Here is a 20518-nt window from a genome sequence, read left to right on the forward strand (position 1 = left end):
GATAATTTCCCCCACCCACCAGAAGAGATAATTTCTGCACTCAACAGAAGGTGAGAAGAGTACTGTCCTTGGTAGCTAACTGGTATTGGAAATCTTCATTCATGAAGCACTGGATGAAGAATGCCCTGTGCCTGATTTGGCACAGAAGGAAGGGGAGAGTGTATCAGATTCAAAACAATAAACCTCTGCCACACCAACAGACAGGCACCAAAGAGCTGAATCAGTCCAATGTCCCTTACCCATTCTTCAACACCAATCTGTCCTCAGCTGCAATGGGCAGCTACACCTACAATGACATCTACAGAAACAAGAAATACCCAGAGAAGGAACATACAAAAGTGATTCATGGGTCTAAAAATAGAAATTAAAAAAAAAAAACAAAAACAAAAAAAAAAACACACACAACAACAACAACAAACAATGCTGTTTTGTTTCCCAAGAAAAGGAAATTTTAATTTCTGCTTTCAAGCACAAGAACCTCCCCCCCCGCCAAATTAAATTCACAGCAATCTCTCAGTATAGCAAAGGACAATGCACCATTCTTTGCTTCTATTAGGGCTGTTTGTAGCTTGGGCTCCAGCACAGAGGAGCAGCATGGGTGGGAGCTGTGTCAATGCTGGCAGGGCAGCTCTTCTGCTGACTGACAAGCTATGGTATGGGCAGCCCACTTAATGAATGGGATCCATCACATACAACTCTCGCTTTTTAGTTCGCTTTGGTTTGTGTCAATTAAAACATTAAGAAAATATTAAGGGATCATGCATTCCAAATCAAGGTTGAAATAGGACAAAAATATTACCTCCTTCTGAAGCTTGTCATTTATAAGAAATAATACATGATCTACTAACCAAGCAGCATAACCAAGACCATAAATCAGCAAGATTGAAATCCCCACAGCATCATCTTTCTCTCAGCCTTTCCCCAAGACTCACAGAGCTTCTGGGTCCCTGCCAGAGAAGTAGCACAAAGCACTGCATCACAAATAAATTAAAATACAGCTATCCCATCTAAAAGTTCAGATATATTTTCTTTTCTTCAAAGCATCATGCCCTTGGTTCAACATTTCTTAATCTCTTTTTTCCCTGTGTTCTCCCTCTTCACTTTACACAGCTAGAGGGTGGCCATGGGTATAGGATTATTACACATTGGAGCTCTGAAAATTGGCTCAGTCTGGATCTCTTTCGCATGAACACCTACACACACCCACAAAGTTGGAGCAGGAATACAATGTCTGCACACAATAGCTGCTAAACAATCAGATTTTTCCTTTCATATCTTTCCACAAGCCTTTCCTGGATGTTAGCCAGAAGGTTTCAAGACCTGTTTGCAGCCACACAGGTATTCCCAAATGCATTTGATTGCAGCCATATGGGCATTCCCAAATAGAAAAAATAGAGAGGAAAAAAAAAAAAATAAAAGAATGCTATCTTTTATTCTGAGGGCTAATTTTCAGAAACCTTCAATTAATGAGAATATATATCAGGAAAAGAAAAAAAAAACATACATACATATATATATATATATATATATATATATATATATCAGGATAAGAAAGAACATATTAAATCCATACAATTTGAAGAGATGAAGAAGCTAAATGTAAGAGTTTTATCTCTTAAGTCTACAATTCCAGGGGCATTATCAACACTAGATTCTGGTTTTATGAATAAACAAAACCAACAAGTTTGCATTTAACTTGCCTCACCTGGCAATAGACTCAAACAGACCCAGTTCTCTCATAGGCAAGATTTTAGGAGAACCGTGTGCATACAGGCAGCAGATGAATATTAAATGCACTGTTACTGCTTATCTTTGTGCAAAGCATTTAAGCATAGGGATCAACATTCAATCCCCTACTTAGAGGCCTACAGTACACCACATAAAGATTTTTGGTCTTTGGAAAGTCACTGTTAAAGATATAGACCTTAAACATATCCCAACATTGAGAAAAGAAGTACAATTGCACTATCAAAACCAGGATTATTGAAAAGCCTTTCCAAATCAAACATCTTACTTGATGAAGAGTCCCAACATGATCCCATAAACAGCTGAAATCCCCATGTCAGAGGAGGGCATGGCATTGCAAACCTTCATCCAGTCATTTATTCCCTATGCACCAGCTGTGATTATTCTGAGAAGGATTGAATTCACATGGCACTGAATGGTTCTCTGTCCTATAGAGAAGTCTGTGGGCTATCTGAAGCAATACAATTATAGTTATTGCAATGAGGAAATAGCTTTGTGGGTTTTTACACACAACTGAGTTTTAACTATAAAATATTCATTTTATTTTTTTGTTACGGATGAAGAAAACCAGATCAGCTTTTCAGATGCCTGTCTTAAATCAAAACCCAACTGCTGTTGTTTTAAAGTTCAATTTTCATCCCTTTAAAAAATCCGAGGTGGAAGCCCACGGGCTTCACCAGCAGGATGCAAAAGGTGCAGGATCGGTCAGATACTCTCAGCTTTAGTTTTATGCAGAAATTCATGCTGACTTTTTAAATATATATTACATTCCAAGGTCTTTTAAAAGATTGTTCCAATTTTTCTTGCTTATATTTTCCTCCGAGGTCCAAAATCCCACGGGTAATCACTGATGTTGCCTATTCAATGGCACAGACACTTTCCAACTCTTCTGCTAACACTCCACTATGCAGTAAAGTGGTATTCACTCAAGAGTGTTTAAGAATTGATCCAAAAGCTGAAAGGTAGATCCTTATGCTTGCATGACAGGATAACAGGATCTACAACAGAATCCATAATCAGAATATCCTTATGTTTCCATGCAGTAAAGATACTGGCTATAGTTTTTTTTTTTTAATGTGAAATCATCACTAACCAATGCAGATAAATCAGGTTTAGTGTCAGCTTTCAGACCATGTGTGTTTTTTAGTGAATAAAAAAACAAAAATCTTTTTTAGTGAATAATAAAACAAAAATTATGTGTGGGTGAATCACCAGCTGAATAGCAATAAACAATACATAGAAATTTACTCTTGTACGTATAATCAGATCAGGCTTTCATGGGCACCAAAAAGCAACATGTGTGAGTGGCTAAGGATATGTGCAGCCATGGCAATTTACAGCTTGCTGCTCCCTCAGATATTGGGGCCAGAGGAGCAGCTATTCACAGGTCATTTGCTGGCTCTGAAAGTGCTGGTGGAGGTAGAGATAAACCAAGGTAGAAATACTGAATATAAATTCCTTGTTGTGACCTATAAAAAACAGCTCATTGTCCTTAGGTATTTTCAGTAGTAGAATAATTCAGCTGGTTCCTTGCAGACTGAGGCATCAAAAATAAAAAATTTTAAAGTGACTCCCTGTGAAAAGCAATTATCTCTTTCTACTAAACTACAAAAACTATGTGGAGTTATCTGGGACATTTGATTTAGATTTGCCTTAAATACAAGAAAGGTTGCAGCTAACTGTTTTATGTAATATATTCACCTTTATTGGCCTTTCACATCCGAAAGCTGTGATTTGGAGCTTGTGATGATGATACAGAGTCTTTCTGTATTTGAAATTCCTTTGAATAGAACATGGTGTTGATAAAAATCTAACTTTTCTCTTTACCTTACAACTTCTGACAAACACGTTTCCTTGTGCCTTCGTTTGCCCTGATAATGAAGGTCATCTCAAAGAAAACAAATGGGGCCTGAAAGATGCCCCAAGAGTCCAGGTGCTCCCAGGTGCAACAGAGTGGAGTGCCCAAAGTCAGCCTAGAGTATTATTACTCTTATTTTAAGTGTTACATATAGCTGCTGATGGCAGTTTGCATTATTAAGCCAAGGACTTTCATGTCGAAGGCTCTGAACTTCCATTAGTGGTGAGGTTCAAATTCCAAATTAAAGGACACTGAGAGAGTTAGCAATGGGCCTAGCACTGCAGAATCCAAAATCTCGGTGCTGTGAGGCTACAGTTCTCCTTATGGTTTATCAAGGGGAAGTAAAATCTGTTGAAAATCAAGAGGCTTTGATCTGGCTACATCTTATCAATTGCAATGGCAAAGACCTCGTTTGGGTGGATGCTCAAATAGAAAACAGGTGAAAAAGATTTCCAAAGTGTCATCTTGTGGGGCTCTTGTTACTCCTTTGCTACTGAGGTGTAGCATTTAGAAACTGAGAGGTTGATGTCGACATCATTATAGTCTCTTAGGTGGATCTGACCGATTTCTGGGCAGCAGTGGGAGCGGAATGTTACCAGCTCTCAGGTCACACTGTACACACATTTTTATTTGTAATACTCGCTAGATCTTAAGTGTAAAACAATTCTCCTGTCTGCATTGCAGTAGTTTAGCTGCAGTGCAGGTCACTAATATCTGTCCTCCCTGCCCTAATCTCAGAGAGGTCATGATTTTGTGAACATTGCTCTGCAATTGCTTTCTACACACTAATGTCTCTCACTACTGATATGATTCACTCTGTACTGATACAGCCTTCTACCCATGCCAGTTACTGCTGACCTGATGCCTCCTTCTTTCCCCTATGACTTTAATGCACCCTCATCACTGACCCTCTCAGCGTAAGTAGTTACAAGATTGAGCTACGATCTTTGGCCTTCCTTCTTCCCTATGTGATGGATGTCCAATAATTCACAAGTTTTTTTTGGACACATCTTTGAATCTCATGTCACAGTAATCCACGTAAGCCCAGGAACAAGCTCCTCTCCCCCGCAGCAGGGGAAGCGCTGCCCACTTTGTACTTCATTTTCAATCTATCACACTGAGGAGAGCAGGAACTACAAGGACCTGGACAGAAATCATTAGAGCAGTAGTGACAGCTTACCTGCTTTGTTACATGGCACTTTCAGATAAGCAGTACATAAGGAAACAGCTCTTGTTTTTGTGCTTGCTGTTGCCTCACTTTGCTTTCTTCATTCTCTGAAAAACAACAAACAGCAAAAACCTGCATCTAAAATGGTGGAAGAAAGCTTTTCCTTATTCAGAGTCCCAGCAAATATCAACCGTTTTCCCACCAACTGAAGCATACAGAGTGAGGCAGGGAGGTTATTTTCTCTTCTGCTTGCTTTCTTAGTTCTTTCCAAAAGGCCACTCTGTGGAGCAGCTCCTCTCTGTATGCGGACTGCAGGAGCTCTGTTTATGACTTGCTTTGATTTTTGATCTGTTGATGTTCATAACTGAAGAGCAGTCATTGAAGTACAAAAGGAACCAACTCATAAAACCATGTTTTTACAAGAAATATTCATACATGTTTATGTCTGTACATATAGAGATACATATATATATACACAAACACAGGGCAAGACTCCTTTTACAAATCATTTCAGTCACTTCTATTGAGTACAAGAGGTATGAGGCTCCCTACCAGCCAGTTTTGGTATGCACTGGTAACAAATGGCTACAGACACTTTGTGCAAGTGCAGGTATTGCTAGAAAAAGTGAAATAGTGGGGAATCAGAATCAGGGAGATCTCTTCCAACAGCAGGCTGGACCAGAACTAAGCAGTGCATTGCACCAACTAAAGGAGTGTGCCTTCCTCTTATCTGAACTTACCCTCTGCTACAGGCAAAACGAGCCTGCAGAAATCAAGGATTATAGCTGTGACTCATTCCTGTGTTCCAGAGCTGAGTGCACAGTAAAATTTCATCACTGTACATGACCGGCCTTCTGAAAAGTGAAGAAGCCAGGTACATATATCAACTAATTTTTAAAAGGCTTATTTCTATCTGTTAGATTAGGTTCAGGTTGGCTGTCTGGAAGAATATCTCCTCAGAAAGAGTGGTGAGGCACTGGCACAGGCTGCCCAGGGAAGAGGTGGAGTCACCATCACTGGAAGTGTTCAGAGCCATAGAGATGTGATGCTGAAGGACAGGGTTGGTGTGCAAGGTGGGAATGGGCTGATTGCTGGATGGATGATGTTAGTGACCTTTCCAACCTTAATGATTCTGTGATTCTGTGATTCTTTTCTAAAGATCATTTTATCAATTGCTTGTGAATACTTAGGCATTTCAGATATTTCAATAACTGGACACTGATCACTGAAGTTATATGTTATTAATACTTTTCCTTGCCTGTAGAAAAATGCAAGTGTTATTGGGATGAATTGTTCCTCTTGCAGTTTTAAGTTTTTCTCAGCACTCAGCTATGGATGCTGGCAATTCAATTCCTGTAAATACAAATATCACCAGAGAGTGGCTGCATGAGAATATAAGCATAACTTTAAAAATAGTTTGGGTCCAAATGGAACAAGTTCATTGTGGAATGGCTTATAGCAATATTAATGAAAACATTCTTAGTATTTTAGAAATCTAGAATTAAGTGAAGATTGGAACCTATATTTTCCACGTGGTGCATTACAAAGGATGATCTATTTAGTGAAAATGCCCAGAAAACATTTTGAAAAACAAGAAGAAATTATTAATCCCAACAAACAGAGAAGAAAATTCTGCAGACTCCCGAAGTGTTCAAAGCAACAGCAAAAGAGCATGAGCTGAGAGCACCCTCTCCTGATCAGCATTTTATGTTTCATGATCTAGATAAAATATCTTCTGCATATGTTGTAAAATTCCAGTGACCTGCACTTGAATCGGGATTACAAATACACAGTCCTCTTGACAGATGAATGCAATAAATCTCTTTCAGCTACAAGCCAATATTTTGCTTTAATTGTTCTTCATGAAGGTGAAGACCCTTCATCCAGTAACTCCATTTCCTTGATGTCCCAGCCTGATTTCTATGAGCCACAGGGGCTGGAGGTGAAGGCGTAAGGATGGGTTCTTATTCCATTCGTGTCACCAAGAGAGAGATTTAAATTCAGCTGAAAAAACACCAGTCTAATACTAAAGGAGAGTATTTACAAAGACGAAGGAAGGAGGAAAGTGGGAAGGAAATGAGAGCAATAGGAAGATTAGGGACATAAATATTTTCTATAGCAATAGCAGCATCATTTGTACAGTTTTCACACACAGCAGGCTGAAGGCATAAATTCTGACTCCCTTTGTGCTTCAGTGAAAAAGCAGAGAGCAGTGCTTCTGTCCTTTTGCCTTGCATTCCAGTCTCTGAGGACCAGAAAAAAGAGACAGCTCATGAATATTAGAGCTAATGAAGCTTGATTTTCTCCAGATTTGTGTTTCTGTGTTGATAGACTCTCAAGTCTGGAAGATGTAAATTGTCACCAAAGCTTTCCCTACATTTGAGGCACTGCAATGTGATTTCTTCAGTATGCATTATCTGAGATTCAAAAGGGCTTGAGTTCATGCTGTTTTGTTTTTCTCAGTAGGGAAGTAGTCTCTCTAACCTAAAGATCTATTTTCATAAAGCTTGAAGGAACAACCCACCTTAGAGACTTCTATTCCTTTATAACATTTGGTGAAAATGAGACAATGGGTTCAGAAAAATAGGAAGTGTGTGTTAATGGGTGTATATATCAATACATCTGACTTCAAGCACAATTCATCCAATCTGTTCCAGTCTCTGAAATATTCTGTAGAGGACACTTGATGTGAGAAGAATGGATAGAGGTTCCCCATGGTGTGGGTAGTGATTCAAAGGGGAAATGAACCCAAAGAGACAAGAGGGACCATAGCCAAAGAAGAGTCCCTTATAGTTTGGAGGGACACTTTGGGGTGAATGACCCTTCCATTACCAGCGTGAGTGTACACTCACCACTGTGCATATTGAAAGCATGGAGATAAGAGGGTCTTGAAAACTAATGGAGCAGTTCGGATCTGAGAAAATGGATGCACAGTTCACTAGAGGCACTCAGCCACCCTGGATTGCCAGATGAGGCCAGACCTTGTCAAATCGTAACAAATTGGCCTCTTCAGCCCTATCTACATTTAAGGCTCTGGCACAGACCCTTTTAGACAAACATAGATTGATGGCTGAAGCATACACAGGAATGACACAAGACAAGGATGGCGTTGAAATATCATTAAAATTGATGATTTTGGCTTGTCCTTCTGTCATCTTTCATGCAGAACAACAGTGCATCTGGAGACCTGACATTATCAAAAACAATGTAGGACCTTCAGCAAAGGGAAATACTAAAACTAGAATAGAAATATCTGCAGAGATATAAAAGATACTTAAGCAGGTTTTTGGTTCCATGTTATTTCAAGCAATGTGACATAAAAGAAATTCAGGTTGGCACAGTATGTGCACTTGCTCACAGAAAAGGTACACTATAGCTGGGTTATAGAAACCATCCAAATACTCCAAGGTAATTCATGGCAACCCAAAGCAAATGCAACTTTGACATCACTGCATCAGAAGTGATGAGTGAGAAATTAGGATATTAGGGTAGAAATAATGGATTTGTCTCTTCCCTTTGGTTTCTTATAATATATTTGATTGGTGGTACATACAGGGACTGATCATCTGCAGAAAATCTCTACCATTATAGACATTGTATTTCCTCATTTTCAAAAAGCCTAAGTGAGGCTTTAGGCAGCACCTGGAATGTGCTGAGAAGTAATAGTTACAGAACAAGAAGTCTGCATTTTTGAGCTTGGCCTTTTTTTTTCATCTGGAATAAGACTGTAGCATCTGTGGGCTTATGTGGTTTAAAATGGTACAGTCTGCAAAGTATCTGGTATCCACATGGGAGCGTCTACAGAAGTATCTGGAAATCTCTAGAGTTATCTCCGGAGTTACCTTAGTTATCAGGCTTAGTAAAAAGTTGGACCAGTAGTGTGTGAAAAGGTTTATTTATTAGACCTTAATTAATAATTGAAATTATCCTACAATACAAGAAACCTCAGACTTCAAATTCTTTAGAGTATCCACATGCTGAACTTCATATTTTACTTTCAAAGAAAATAGAGAAGGATCCCAGAATTTTTCAATACGAAAGAATGTCAAAAAATACTGAGAATAATACTTGAGCACAGCAGTTATACAAAGGTGATAAAGAATGATGGGAAAAAATGATGAAAATACATTCAATCTCTCTTATTCATCGTTCTGTGAAAGACATTGAGAACATTTAGCTTATATTTAGCTACACACATACCTTAATCTGCTACATTATTATTTTGAGGATTATATCATTTTGAGAGGCCAAGAATGTCAGTACTTGTCAGAAATGCATTGTCAGTGTAAACCTTAAAGAACTATAGCAAGGATTGAATCAGATCCCTACTACCAACTTGTAGATAATACAAGGGTGGAAGCTGTAGGTCTACTTTTCTTCACAAGAAAGGAAAAGTCCTCAGGAAAAGGCAGCTGTATTCGTTAAATATCAACAAAACCATACTGCTGCAAGTAGTGATCGCTTTGATTGGGACTGAATTAGCCACAAGTATAGCACAGTTCAGTGAATGAGTCTAATGGATTAGCATTTAAATGCAGTTAAATGTACAGAAGGTTCCCTTATTGCACTGTTAAATGATTCTTGTTCATTCCTTCTTTCATGGTCAAAAGAACAGATAACGAGAGACAGTGAGTGGTTGTGTGGACAAAACACAGAACATTTGGTCATGAGGCCATTCTTCTTCGAATCATACAGGGTCCTCAGCAGGGAGATCGTTGGTTTAACAATGGGAAAAGAGGAGATTATCTCTTTTTTTGCATTTTCCAAAGGTATGTCTATGTCAATGGATGCAACGCCAGCTTTCCCCATGTTGTCAAATCCCACAAGTGTGGTATTGCTTCTGAAATACAATGAATGCTCCTTATAGTGACATCATTAACATCAGCATCAGGGTTAGGGGCATACAAGCTGCAAATGTCAATTTGTGGTTCAAGTTTGAAATCTATTATAAATTTTCATTCAGTTTTTTTTTTTTTCCTGACTTTGCTTGTTCTTCTTCCAAGACAGTTAAGCTTCAGCTAGAGCTACTGCTGTGAGATTCTGGATCCATTCCTGACCTGCCTTTAAACCAGAGACATTCCTCTACTTTCTGAGAAATCAAATAATACTGGTATCAAATCTTTCCTGGTTCCCAAATCAGTTACCTGCTATAGCAAGAAAAGCAACAGTAATACAGCTGCTTCTGCAATACAGATGAAGTCATCCAGCGGTTAAATATGAATTAAATGTAAATGCAAAGCAGAGCTTGAAAAGGAATCAGGTGTGGTCGTGTGCACGTGATGGTGCTGAAGTCTTACAGTTTTTTGTCTTCTAAAGTTTTGGCTGCATTTGAATGGGAAAATGGGGTCCATTCCAGTTTGGAAAAAAAAAAATGCCAGAATTTCATTACGTCAGATCAAAACATCCTCAAATGCTCCTTTGCCCTTCTCTGTCTGAGAATAGAATGCTTGACTATGATGGAAAAAAAGACACCTCCTGATGGAGGCTGATAAAGAGCTAAGACTGGAAATGTGATTCATGTGGACCCTTGGTTTTAATTATGAAGTTACATAACAAGTAAGGGCAATTTCATTATGAAATCATGTCAAGCCTATCAGCTGTAAGTGTTGTCAAGACCCAGAGGTCCCTGCAGAGGCCAGCCCAGCCTTCAGCATTCAGGCAGGGAGAAGCTCCCCAGTTCAGTTTCCCACATTTCAGCAAACTCTATCTACAAGAGAAACTTTTCCAATAGGTTTAATCTGCATTTTAAGATTAATTTTATCCTTGTATCAACTGTTTGCAGCATGACAGAGAACTGCCTGGGAATATTTATTTCGGATTTATAAATATTTACAAGAAAACCATTGTTACTGTCACTGATCTGCCTACCTTGAAATACTCAGATACCACAATACTATGATTTGAAACATTATAACCTGCAGGAGAAAACCTGGACGTATGAGCAGGAAAGTCATGCATCAAACACAAGGTATTGTGGTCCTGATGTTACATTTGCAGACTGGCAGAATATGATAATGATTAGGTAGCTAAAATGATGGAAACAGCAGTCGAGGCTTGAGAAGCCTGACCTTTAATGAAAAAAAAAAAACAGCAGTGAGTTCTCAACAGCGCACCTCACAATGCTGTTTTGTCTGATTTTAATTAATCTGTCATTGTAAACATGACCTAGTTACCATTCTACAAATGTCAGCTTGTAATAGCTTTCCTCTGGAGTCCTCCTTCACTAGAACTTGCCATTTACATTTGCTCATTCAATCATGAAGAGTAGTTAATTAGCTCCATCTACTGCTGCAGGAAGTGAATTGTACCAGCAGTGTCAGCCCTTCAGTAGCCTCTCCTCAAGAGCCATTAGTAGAAAGCAGAAGGGCTACATCTGTTTCTTCTTCTACTATGATGTATTTTTTCTTTAACCACTGATTTTATGTTTCATTTACTTTTGAATTATAGGGTGAAAACGTGGGACTTACTTTCTTCTAATATATTTTCCCACGTCAAAAGACATAACAGTCCTCTTAACGTAATTAGCACAAACAATGAAGAGACTTGAAACAAAAGGAAGGGAGTTATGTAGGTTCCTGCTGCAGTGATAATAAAGGCAACCGTGGTGCTGAAAATAGGACTCAAATCAGCAGATGGATGCGCTTAACTTCTGCTGCCATATGTGTTGACTGGAGCATTCAAATGGGGCATTAAGTTGCTTAAAAACATTTAAAAATAAATATTCTGATATTCATATGAAGTGACTTTTTCACTTATGATAGAGTTAGCAACTGCCTATTGTAGAATGTCATCTTTTTCAGTATTTCCCTTTTGATTTAGGTGGAATATTTCAGATACTCTCCTAACATCCCAAGCATCATCCTACTAAGCAGGCAGCATGCTATAGTCACCTATGACATTGCTGGCTAAGGGAATTACACCAAATAATTGAGAAAATGAAAAATTATCAAGGACTAATACCTTCAGATGCTTAAATCTCCAAAAGATTCATTATGATAATGAAAGAAATAATGCTGCAAAGGATCTTATTTTCAGAACAGATACACTTCTCTGTTAAGAAAGGAAAGACCAAAAAGTATATTAAGGTCAAACATGCTTTCCTAGCATCAAACACCTATGAAACAGCTGCTATGCCAAAAGTCCTGGCCTGCAGGTATTTCATAGAGGAAGGAAGCTGATCCACTGGGCTGGCACTGCCTTCTGGTGCACAAAAAGCAAAGCATCTTCAGCATCTTCAAGTAAACTACATGAAGAGGCATCATCAGTTGGCACTGCCACTCCCCTTCACCTACTTCGTGTGTCCTTCGTTGTTCATTTGCCTCAAGTGGCCTGAAAATATGACAGGATATTTGCACAAACAGCAGAGAAGATGCCTGAATAGGTTAAAATCTACTATTTGTATACCAGTGTGCAGTGATTATATACTTCCATAGATTTTGCTGTGAGGGCAAATCAAACTCACTATTTTATCTGTGTAAAACCTTCCATCTCCTCATCATGAACTGTTATATATCTAGAGGTTTTTCAGTGACTTTAGGAAGTACACCTTTTCATCTTTATGCAAATAGCTACCTAGGCAGTTGTGACTGGGAAGTGCATAGCACAAACAGCCATATTCCACTAAGGACTGGCCAGCACCTATGCCCTCACTTGGAAAGAAACCTGTCTGGATGTGATTATTTTTTTTATCTCCAGTCCATTTCTATGTTCTGCCATGCACCTGTGCAGAAAAGCTACTGAACCTAAGGGAGGCCTATATAAAGAATGGGTCTTGGTACGTATTTGTGACCTTACAAAGCTGCACATTTTACTAGGGTGGCGGTGGTAGCCCACATCTTCAAAACTTTCTTACAAAGGAACAAAAACACTTTAATCCATAATTAATTCTCTTACATAATCTGGAAAAATTATTGATCACTGAGAGAGTAAGAGGGAATTGAATACTGAAAGTACAGCAGGAAAACAACACTTCATCATCTTTATTTTTAAGTATATTCAATACAGTTCAGAAGCAAATGCTGTATAACTTTTATTTTACAAAGTTGGCCATTAAAATATTAAAAAAGGACACTGTGGCCATTGACAAATAGTGTAATATGGGATATGCATGCTAAAAGGAAAGTCAATTTCAGATGACAGTCATTTAACAGCAGAAAAGATAGTTAACGAGACTTGGCATAAAAGCTTGAAAAGAGCATGTCCACCAACATCCCTTTTCCCTAAGGCAGCTTTCTCCTTCTTCTGTAACTTCACCAACCATATCTCCTGTCTAGATATTGAGCCATGACAGTTTTACACCTCAAAAGATTTAGAAATACAAATAATATACCCAATAAAATACATTAATTATGATGAATGATAATGGAAAAGAAAATCTGGCGTAGTTGTCTATGTGGTAAGGATTTTTAACATGGAAACAATCAAAGATACAGAAAAGACTTTTCATTACGGACATTGGCGAGCTACACCCACTGTGCTTATTTCTCTCCTTTTTGCCATTGATGCTGGTTTTGCTGCCCTTGTCTGAATCAATTTTGTTCGTGGTGTCAGAAGCACTGCAACTGTTAGCAACTGCTGCCAGAACTCCGTTCCTTTCTTCTTCAGTCCCTTCATCCTCATCCTGACAGGAGACAAAACAGCACAGCAGGAACATAAGTTCATGTTTCATTGCCCTATTTACTTTAGAGCTGAAGCAAATAATAGGATTTTTCCTACAGCTCTTCCTTTGGCTTACTCATTGATTCCAAGGATGAGAAACCACAGGTACAGACAGCACCTTTCAGTTTTCAAAGCCTCCGTATACAGGAGAAACACATCAACTTACATGACAGCCCACCACAAAAACTTTCAGAGGACCACAGTGCAAAGCTAGTTGTGTTCAAATATGGCCCATTTGCCCATTAAGCTTAACACAGCAGCAAATCCACAATAACAAGTCATCTTCTGCAACATAATTTCTGCAAAGCAAGTAAAGCAGAGCCCCAGTTGGGGGAACGGTGAAGGTGGCTGAGATGGCAGATATTGGTCAAGCTGGCTGCACCCCAAATCAAGCACTCAGCAATACAAAATGCCTTCTAAGCTAGGTGCTCCATTCCTTGTGCTTCATAATAAAAACTGAATTAGTTAAACTAACAAAACAAAATGCAAGAAATAAAAACAAAAAGATCATAAAGAGGGAAAAGCCCCACAACTATTTCAGTACCAAACAGTTCATACTTCGTTTCGAGTTCTGAAACTTACATTTTAAGTTCAAAGTTATACTAAGGTTAAGCGCATTTTCATGTGCTTCACTGCATCAAGACAGCTCTTTGGAGAATGTTGTATAAGCCGCCTGGTGTTCTGGTGGGTTTTGTTTCTTTGATTAGAAATGGCTCAGAGCCATGGAGTTCATGTATGAAATCTTCACCCTTTGAAGTCGGTGTGTTTTCTGCCACTGACTCAGAGGACATGGGATTAGACATCAGCTGCAGCTTCAGCTGTAAACAAACTTCCATGAAAGTTCTCAAACCAATATCTCTGGTTTGAGATATTGCAGATAACAGCAGATCTAAGCCCCAGAGTTTGGCTCCAGATGTGTATCTAGACTACTCCTAACTCTGAACAGTTTAAGAGGGGAATTATCTTTATTTGAGCAGTCCTACACAACTCTATGTTTCTTCTGATGCTTTTATTACCTTCCAAACCAAGGAGTAGCACAGAAGCAAGAGAAGACCAAAAATTTATTTGTGAAATGTAGAATGCAGAATCCCTTTCCTCTGAGTAATCCACTTTTTCTATTTGCATAAGAACTACATTAGATAAGGACAAACTCTACAGAAGTTTGCAGGTACAGTCACAGAAAAAGCTCATTTAGAAAAAATACAGCTTTTAAAGACACAGAGAGCTCATTAAGCCATCTGACAGACCTCCATGCTAGTACAGAATTGTTCTTCTGTCCAGGGTACTTGCAAGTGGCATGGTTTTTGGGTCTTTTTCCATCTAAAAATTACTAATGTCCTTGAAAATTGAAGTGGAGTCTGGACAGCGTCTGGTAAATCAGTGAAACAGAACAGACGAAGCTAGAAAATGGGATTATTACTGCTCTTCGTTTGCCAAAAAAGCCTAGTATACTTTATTAGGAAGAGATAAATGTAGCTCATCACAATGCGTCATCCTAAAAATACTCTGACTACAAAAACTTGTTCACCCCACAACTAGCCTGCCGCAGCTGTGTAAGAATTTGGAAACCAAAGGACAGGACAAAAAGCACAAAGAGCATCACTCCACAGACTTCCAGCCTGAGGCCTAAAACAAACCAAACAGCACCTCAAATCTGGAGTTTTTTTGTGTGACTTGGCTGTTAGAAATACGCTGTCCTGCTTCAGAGAGCCCCACCAGCCCAGCAGAGCAGTGGGGAGCACTGCTGGGCACCTCGAACCACGCACTGCTGCTGATCCGGGGCACCCAGTGCTCCAGCAGTGAGCAAAATACAGAAACCTGTCAGAAAGATCCTGATATACATTTTTTTTTCCCCAGCGCTCTCACATTTTAGAAAGGGAAAAAGAGAAAAAAACAACATCTGGACTTCAAAAATGACAGGATGTAGGGCATTTTTCAGTCTGAGTCTCTTGGTCTCTCAGGTAGGGCTGGCTAAAAGTCGGTACAGAATTAGTTGTACTGCAGAGCATGAAAGGACATTGTGTACGTGCCATTTTTCTTTTCACACAACTGAATGTGAACAACTCACAGGAGGCTGGTGCTTTATTAAGCCATTCTGAACTCTCTTCTACTCTCCAGGAGACATTTATAAAAGTGGTGCATACGTACTCAACTCCCTTCACAGTGTGCCAACGCAGGGCACTCTCAGATGTATTTACAGCAAAAGTTCTGTATCACATTGCTTAAAAAAGGGACAGTTAATTGAAAGGACAGTCACAACCACTAGCTTATAAGAACTACAGTCTTATAACCTGGACTATCAAGGGACTTTTCCAGGTTGCTATGGAGAACTGAATGCAAAGATAGATTAAGATGTTCCACGTTAAAAACAGTGGCTCTAATCTTTAATGTTACTTCCCCTACTTCCCTGCGTTCCAGCTGTCAATAAGAAAATGGCAGCTGGCACTAGGAAGGGCTCTGTTGGGATATAAAATCAAGAGCATCCTGGAAAAGTACAGTACATCATCTGCCACCATCTGGGGTGTGCTGAAGTTTCTGCTGACATCTAACAGCCAGCAAAATTGAGGGAAGTTGTTACTGCTACTATAGGTGCAGTAACATAGGTGCTCAAGATTCATAATATCTCAACCAAGAATGCCACACACCTGCAGCTTCTTCTGTGTCTGTACAGATCACAAGATGCTAGCACAGAAACGTCTTAAATTCACAACACTGCCCATGTAATCTTCAGTTTTCAACCCTCTTCCCTATCTGCCCCAGAGGAAAACACAAAGGTGAAAGATGAATGAAGTCCAAGGAGGATTTCTCTGTTTTATAGGAGGGCACACCTTTGAATGAAAAAGGAGAAACAGGATCTTGAAGAGGGAGCCTCTTCATTCAGGCAGTCTGCCACACAGTTGATGTGAATGGCACAGTCAGTCTGACAGTCCTCACAGCAGGTGGATCCTGTGCTTTTGCCATTAGCTTTCAATCTATTTCTGCAGGACCAGTCCACACAACTGAACATTGCAATAGCACAGATATGATGAGCTGTTTCTCCAGTTTTTACTTCAAACTACAGATCCTTAAAGCCTCAAAAGAACTTCATATGCCAGTGCACCAGTGTTTTAAAGAACAAAAAAGAAAGCAGCACAACTAATTCCCATGCAAGGCAGATGGTTATACTTTCAATTCACCTCTAAAACATATTTATATAATTCTGAGTGCAAATGTGGTATCGTCTTGTATGAGAACAGCAAACTGGGAAGTGAGATTTCTAATTACCCTATGTCCACAGGAGCATGTGATAATGAGGAAAACACATCTGTGGTGACGATAATCAGAAAGAGATTCATTAAGTACCTGCTAGACAGTGACATGACATTTTAGCTAGCATTTCTATCCTTGTGATATTTTGTTTTCACAGTGAGAAATGAGAAATACAAGCCAGGTGTGCTCTCAGTGGCACCCTGCTCAGTAAGCAGCGCTCATCTCCTTGGCTACAGTATTAAAAAAAAAAAAGACACGACAGGCATTTTCCTTACTCTAAGGCTTCCAGGATTCAGGACTCACCAGCTACCTCTTCCCTATGTGGCTTGTGTTTCTGTGGGCAAGAAGTGAGTTGCATTTGCTCACTCCTGATGAAGAGAAAGTAGGAAACATGCCTAAAGTGACACAGTATCCCCTTTGGTCATTAAGTCCATCTCAGAATTGCACCTTAAGTCTTTCTTCCTTGCTTGCTTGAGGGCTGTATCTCCACCTAATTCCATGCACATTTCAAATCTGTGAGTTCTCATGCCTGCTTCACTTGTAAGCACTGGCACCTGTGTCCCACAAGAGATGCTGACTCAGGTAGGTGAAGGCAAGGGCAGTCATTAATGCCCTTCACAGATCCAAAGATGCTTAATCATCCCAGCAGCACTGAAACACTTGGCTTTCTTATTCAAACCTCCAATAAGCTTTCTTTTTTCTTCCACTCAATGAGCAAATGACAGCCACTTACTTCACAAGATGGATATGCTCAGAGGGAATTGTTACTGATGCTACCCTGCCAAGAAAAATGACTTTTAGGCTTTCCACTCAAAACCTCAATCATAACCAGCATTTGTTCATTTGCAGACATTCCCCAGTTAGATTATGCCTTTTAAAACCCAATGGGAGCCTTTCTGCCCCTTTTTCAAACCTTCTTCACTCACTACATCTCTTGGTATTTTTTTTTTTTAAAACAGTTCTGTGCATTTACACAACTCATCTGACATTCATACAGCCAAAATCCTACAGTAGAAAATTTTAGTTTACCTTCATGGTATTTAAGATGCAGCACTAGAATTCATTATCCTGTTTCTTGAACCTGCTGAGGAACTCGGTTGAGCCATTTGTGATGCTCTAAATTGGCATAAATTGTTAAGTCGTCTTTTTTTTCTGGCCATTTAACCTTACAGCAGCCAACCAAACCTCTTCCTGCATTTTTTGTCATATTCTCATTTTCTGTGCTTTATTAAGAAACATATCACCTTTTTCTGTTTAAAATTTTATTTTCTTTCTTGCATATTGAATCCTGTTCTATAATGAAAAGCTTGAAGACAATCGGTTTCTAACTTCCTAGTTATTTCTTTTCCACTGCACTGAAGATGGAGGATACGACAAAACTTTCTCATGAACCTGTCCCGATTATTTCAGCAAGATGACAACCACCAGACTCAAAAATGCCTACGTTGATTTGATCCTTTATTATTTTAAGTATACTTCACAGCATTTCAGAGTTCTGGGAAGCTCACTAGAGCAATAAAAAGCACTGCTATAATAATGACGCAGAACAGAAAGTGAATCACAGTCTGCAGCTGCTGAGACAGAAGATGTAGGTGGAAGGCTACAAGGAACTGAGGCATGAAGCTTTCTGCTAGTAAGCTGACTCACATTCCATACATGTGCAGAAGGTTTCATAAATGGTATGTGATTAATGCTTGTGCTCTTTGTGTTTTTTTTTCTGTACTGCAATAAGATCAAACCACCTTGCTCGATCCAATTTTTGAACAGTGAGTAGGTGTACACAAGAGAAAAGGTGAAAAGGCCTGTACATGTATCACACTGGTCTTTCACTTTGTTTGATTCCTCTTTCAAAAAGATTCAGGAATACAAAACCTTTTTCTTACTTCTTGACATTATTTAGTTATCACTGTACTTACATTAAAATATAAAATTCCTTACATACATTTACTATTAGTGCTAAATAAAATAACTTATTCTTTTCAGCAGTTAGAATTGAAGTGTGCTTTGTAGGCCAACAATAAGAGAGTTAAAATACCTTTGGAATTTCCTTTGAACTGGGTCGATGCAGGGTGCAGAAATGAGCCACAGCATACTCTAACAATGCTCCGAAGATGAAACTGAAGCAGATGCCAAGGTACACATCAATTGCCTTAATAAAGCAGTTAGCATTTGGGAGTGAAGTCCTGGCTCCCATCATCAGCGTTGTCATAGTGAGGACTGTGGTAACACCTGTGGGACACAGAAATATAAATTCTGATAAAACAAAGATAGCAACGAGGCCTTCCATTGCATTTGGTAATCCACAAGATACTCTTTCCTGAGCTTCATAAACTCCTAATATGCCACAGCATTTCATGTGACATGTTTTGGAAAGACATTAAAAATAATGAAGAAAAGTGTTTGGAAAGCTGAGAAGATGGGAAATTAGAATGGGAAGGATTTTCATGTCATAGAAAGAATATTTATTATTAACACGTTGCAATACTATGCAAATGCTTCCATTAAAACGTTCAGATATCATTTTGTTCAGTCCAGCTGTCCATCAGCCTCGTTTAAAGTGAAATTTGTCTTTGCTATTCTATAGAAGTGTTTTCCCTAACCCACCTGCAGTCTGATCAGAACTGATCTGCATTTTTCCCTTTCAGAATCTCCTTTACTTGCAATTAACTATACTTAATCTCATAATTCTCTTACTATTCATGTGTTAATTAGTATGTAGCATTCACCTTCATGGGAAAAAAAAAAACCCACAACTCAGAATTCTGTCTGCGGATGACATGCACTTGAATATTTTGAAACTATTCCCAAAATGATGGAGTTTTCTTCTGCTTCCAGCAGCCTTCCCCGCCTCTGGGTCTCCTGTAGCTCCCAAGGACTTTTGCTTTGCTATAGAATAGCAAGGCTTCCAGGGGAATCTCTACAATGTGCTGCAGACAGCAAACTGGAAAAACAGTTTCATGAAACTCAGAAGTGTCTGCACCTTTTGGAAATCCATGCCAAATACCTCCAGTGAAGAAATCAATCTTCTGACTTCTGTTTCCTAGAACCATAAAGGTTGGAAAAGACCTCTAAGACCTTGTGGTTCAACCACCAACCCATCTCCACCATGGTTACTGAACCACATCCCCCAGTACCACATCTACCCATCAGTACCCACACTACCCTCAGTACCACATCTTGAACAACTCCAGGGATAGTGACTCCACCACCTCTTTGGGCAGACTGTTCAGTGCTTCACCATGTTTTCTGAGAAGAAATTTTTCCTAATACCAAACCTGAACATCCCCTGACACAGCCTAAAGCCATTATCTCTCGTGCTCTCAAGAAGAGGCTTAGTTTTGGTTCATTAGTTTCTTACCTATGCAGATTCTGGCTGGAACGGATGACTGGCTTATCCAAAATGATACCCAGGAGAGCACAACCAGGAGAATTGATGGTACGTATGTCTCTAGTATGAAATACAAGATGTTTCTTTTGAGCTCAAAGTGAAACACTAACTTGGGGTAGCGTCCTGTGAAAAGAGAATGAAAAAAATATTGTGAAGGAGCAACTCACAGAAAGACTTTCAATCAATCAACCTGTATGAGCTCTATACGTATCAAGACATGAAGCACCCACCAAATAACCTGTTACATGGATTAAAATAATGTATTAAAAAAAAAGTATTTCTAATTTCTAATCTTAACTTGACTTCAGCTTTCTGCCTTTGCAATTTCACTACTGGATTAAAAAGTCCTTTGGTAGGCAATTCATTCTCCTTCTGAAGATAAGAATACACTGTATTTAGGCTTCTTCTTTGTAAGTTTAGCATGTTGAGTTCAACAAGCTTCTGGCTGATG

General features: G+C 39.2%; 1 protein-coding gene across 1 annotated transcript in view; it reads right to left on the bottom strand.

Annotated features, from left to right (window-relative positions):
• Positions 1-13080: 13080 nt before the first annotated feature.
• Positions 13081-20518, bottom strand: part of LOC306946489 (gamma-aminobutyric acid receptor subunit pi-like) — a gene marked incomplete at both ends in the record, with an annotated part of 35822 nt that continues 28384 nt past the window's right edge. The window contains 3 exons of the mRNA XM_079535526.1: positions 13081-13392; positions 18715-18908; positions 20038-20190. Coding sequence (XP_079391652.1) covers positions 13081-13392; positions 18715-18908; positions 20038-20190 — 659 coding nt within the window. The remainder of the gene's footprint in view (positions 13393-18714; positions 18909-20037; positions 20191-20518) is intronic.

The sequence above is a fragment of the Tetrao urogallus genome (assembly GCF_951394365.1).
Source record: "Tetrao urogallus genome assembly, chromosome: 5".
Taxonomy (NCBI): Eukaryota; Metazoa; Chordata; class Aves; order Galliformes; family Phasianidae; genus Tetrao; species Tetrao urogallus.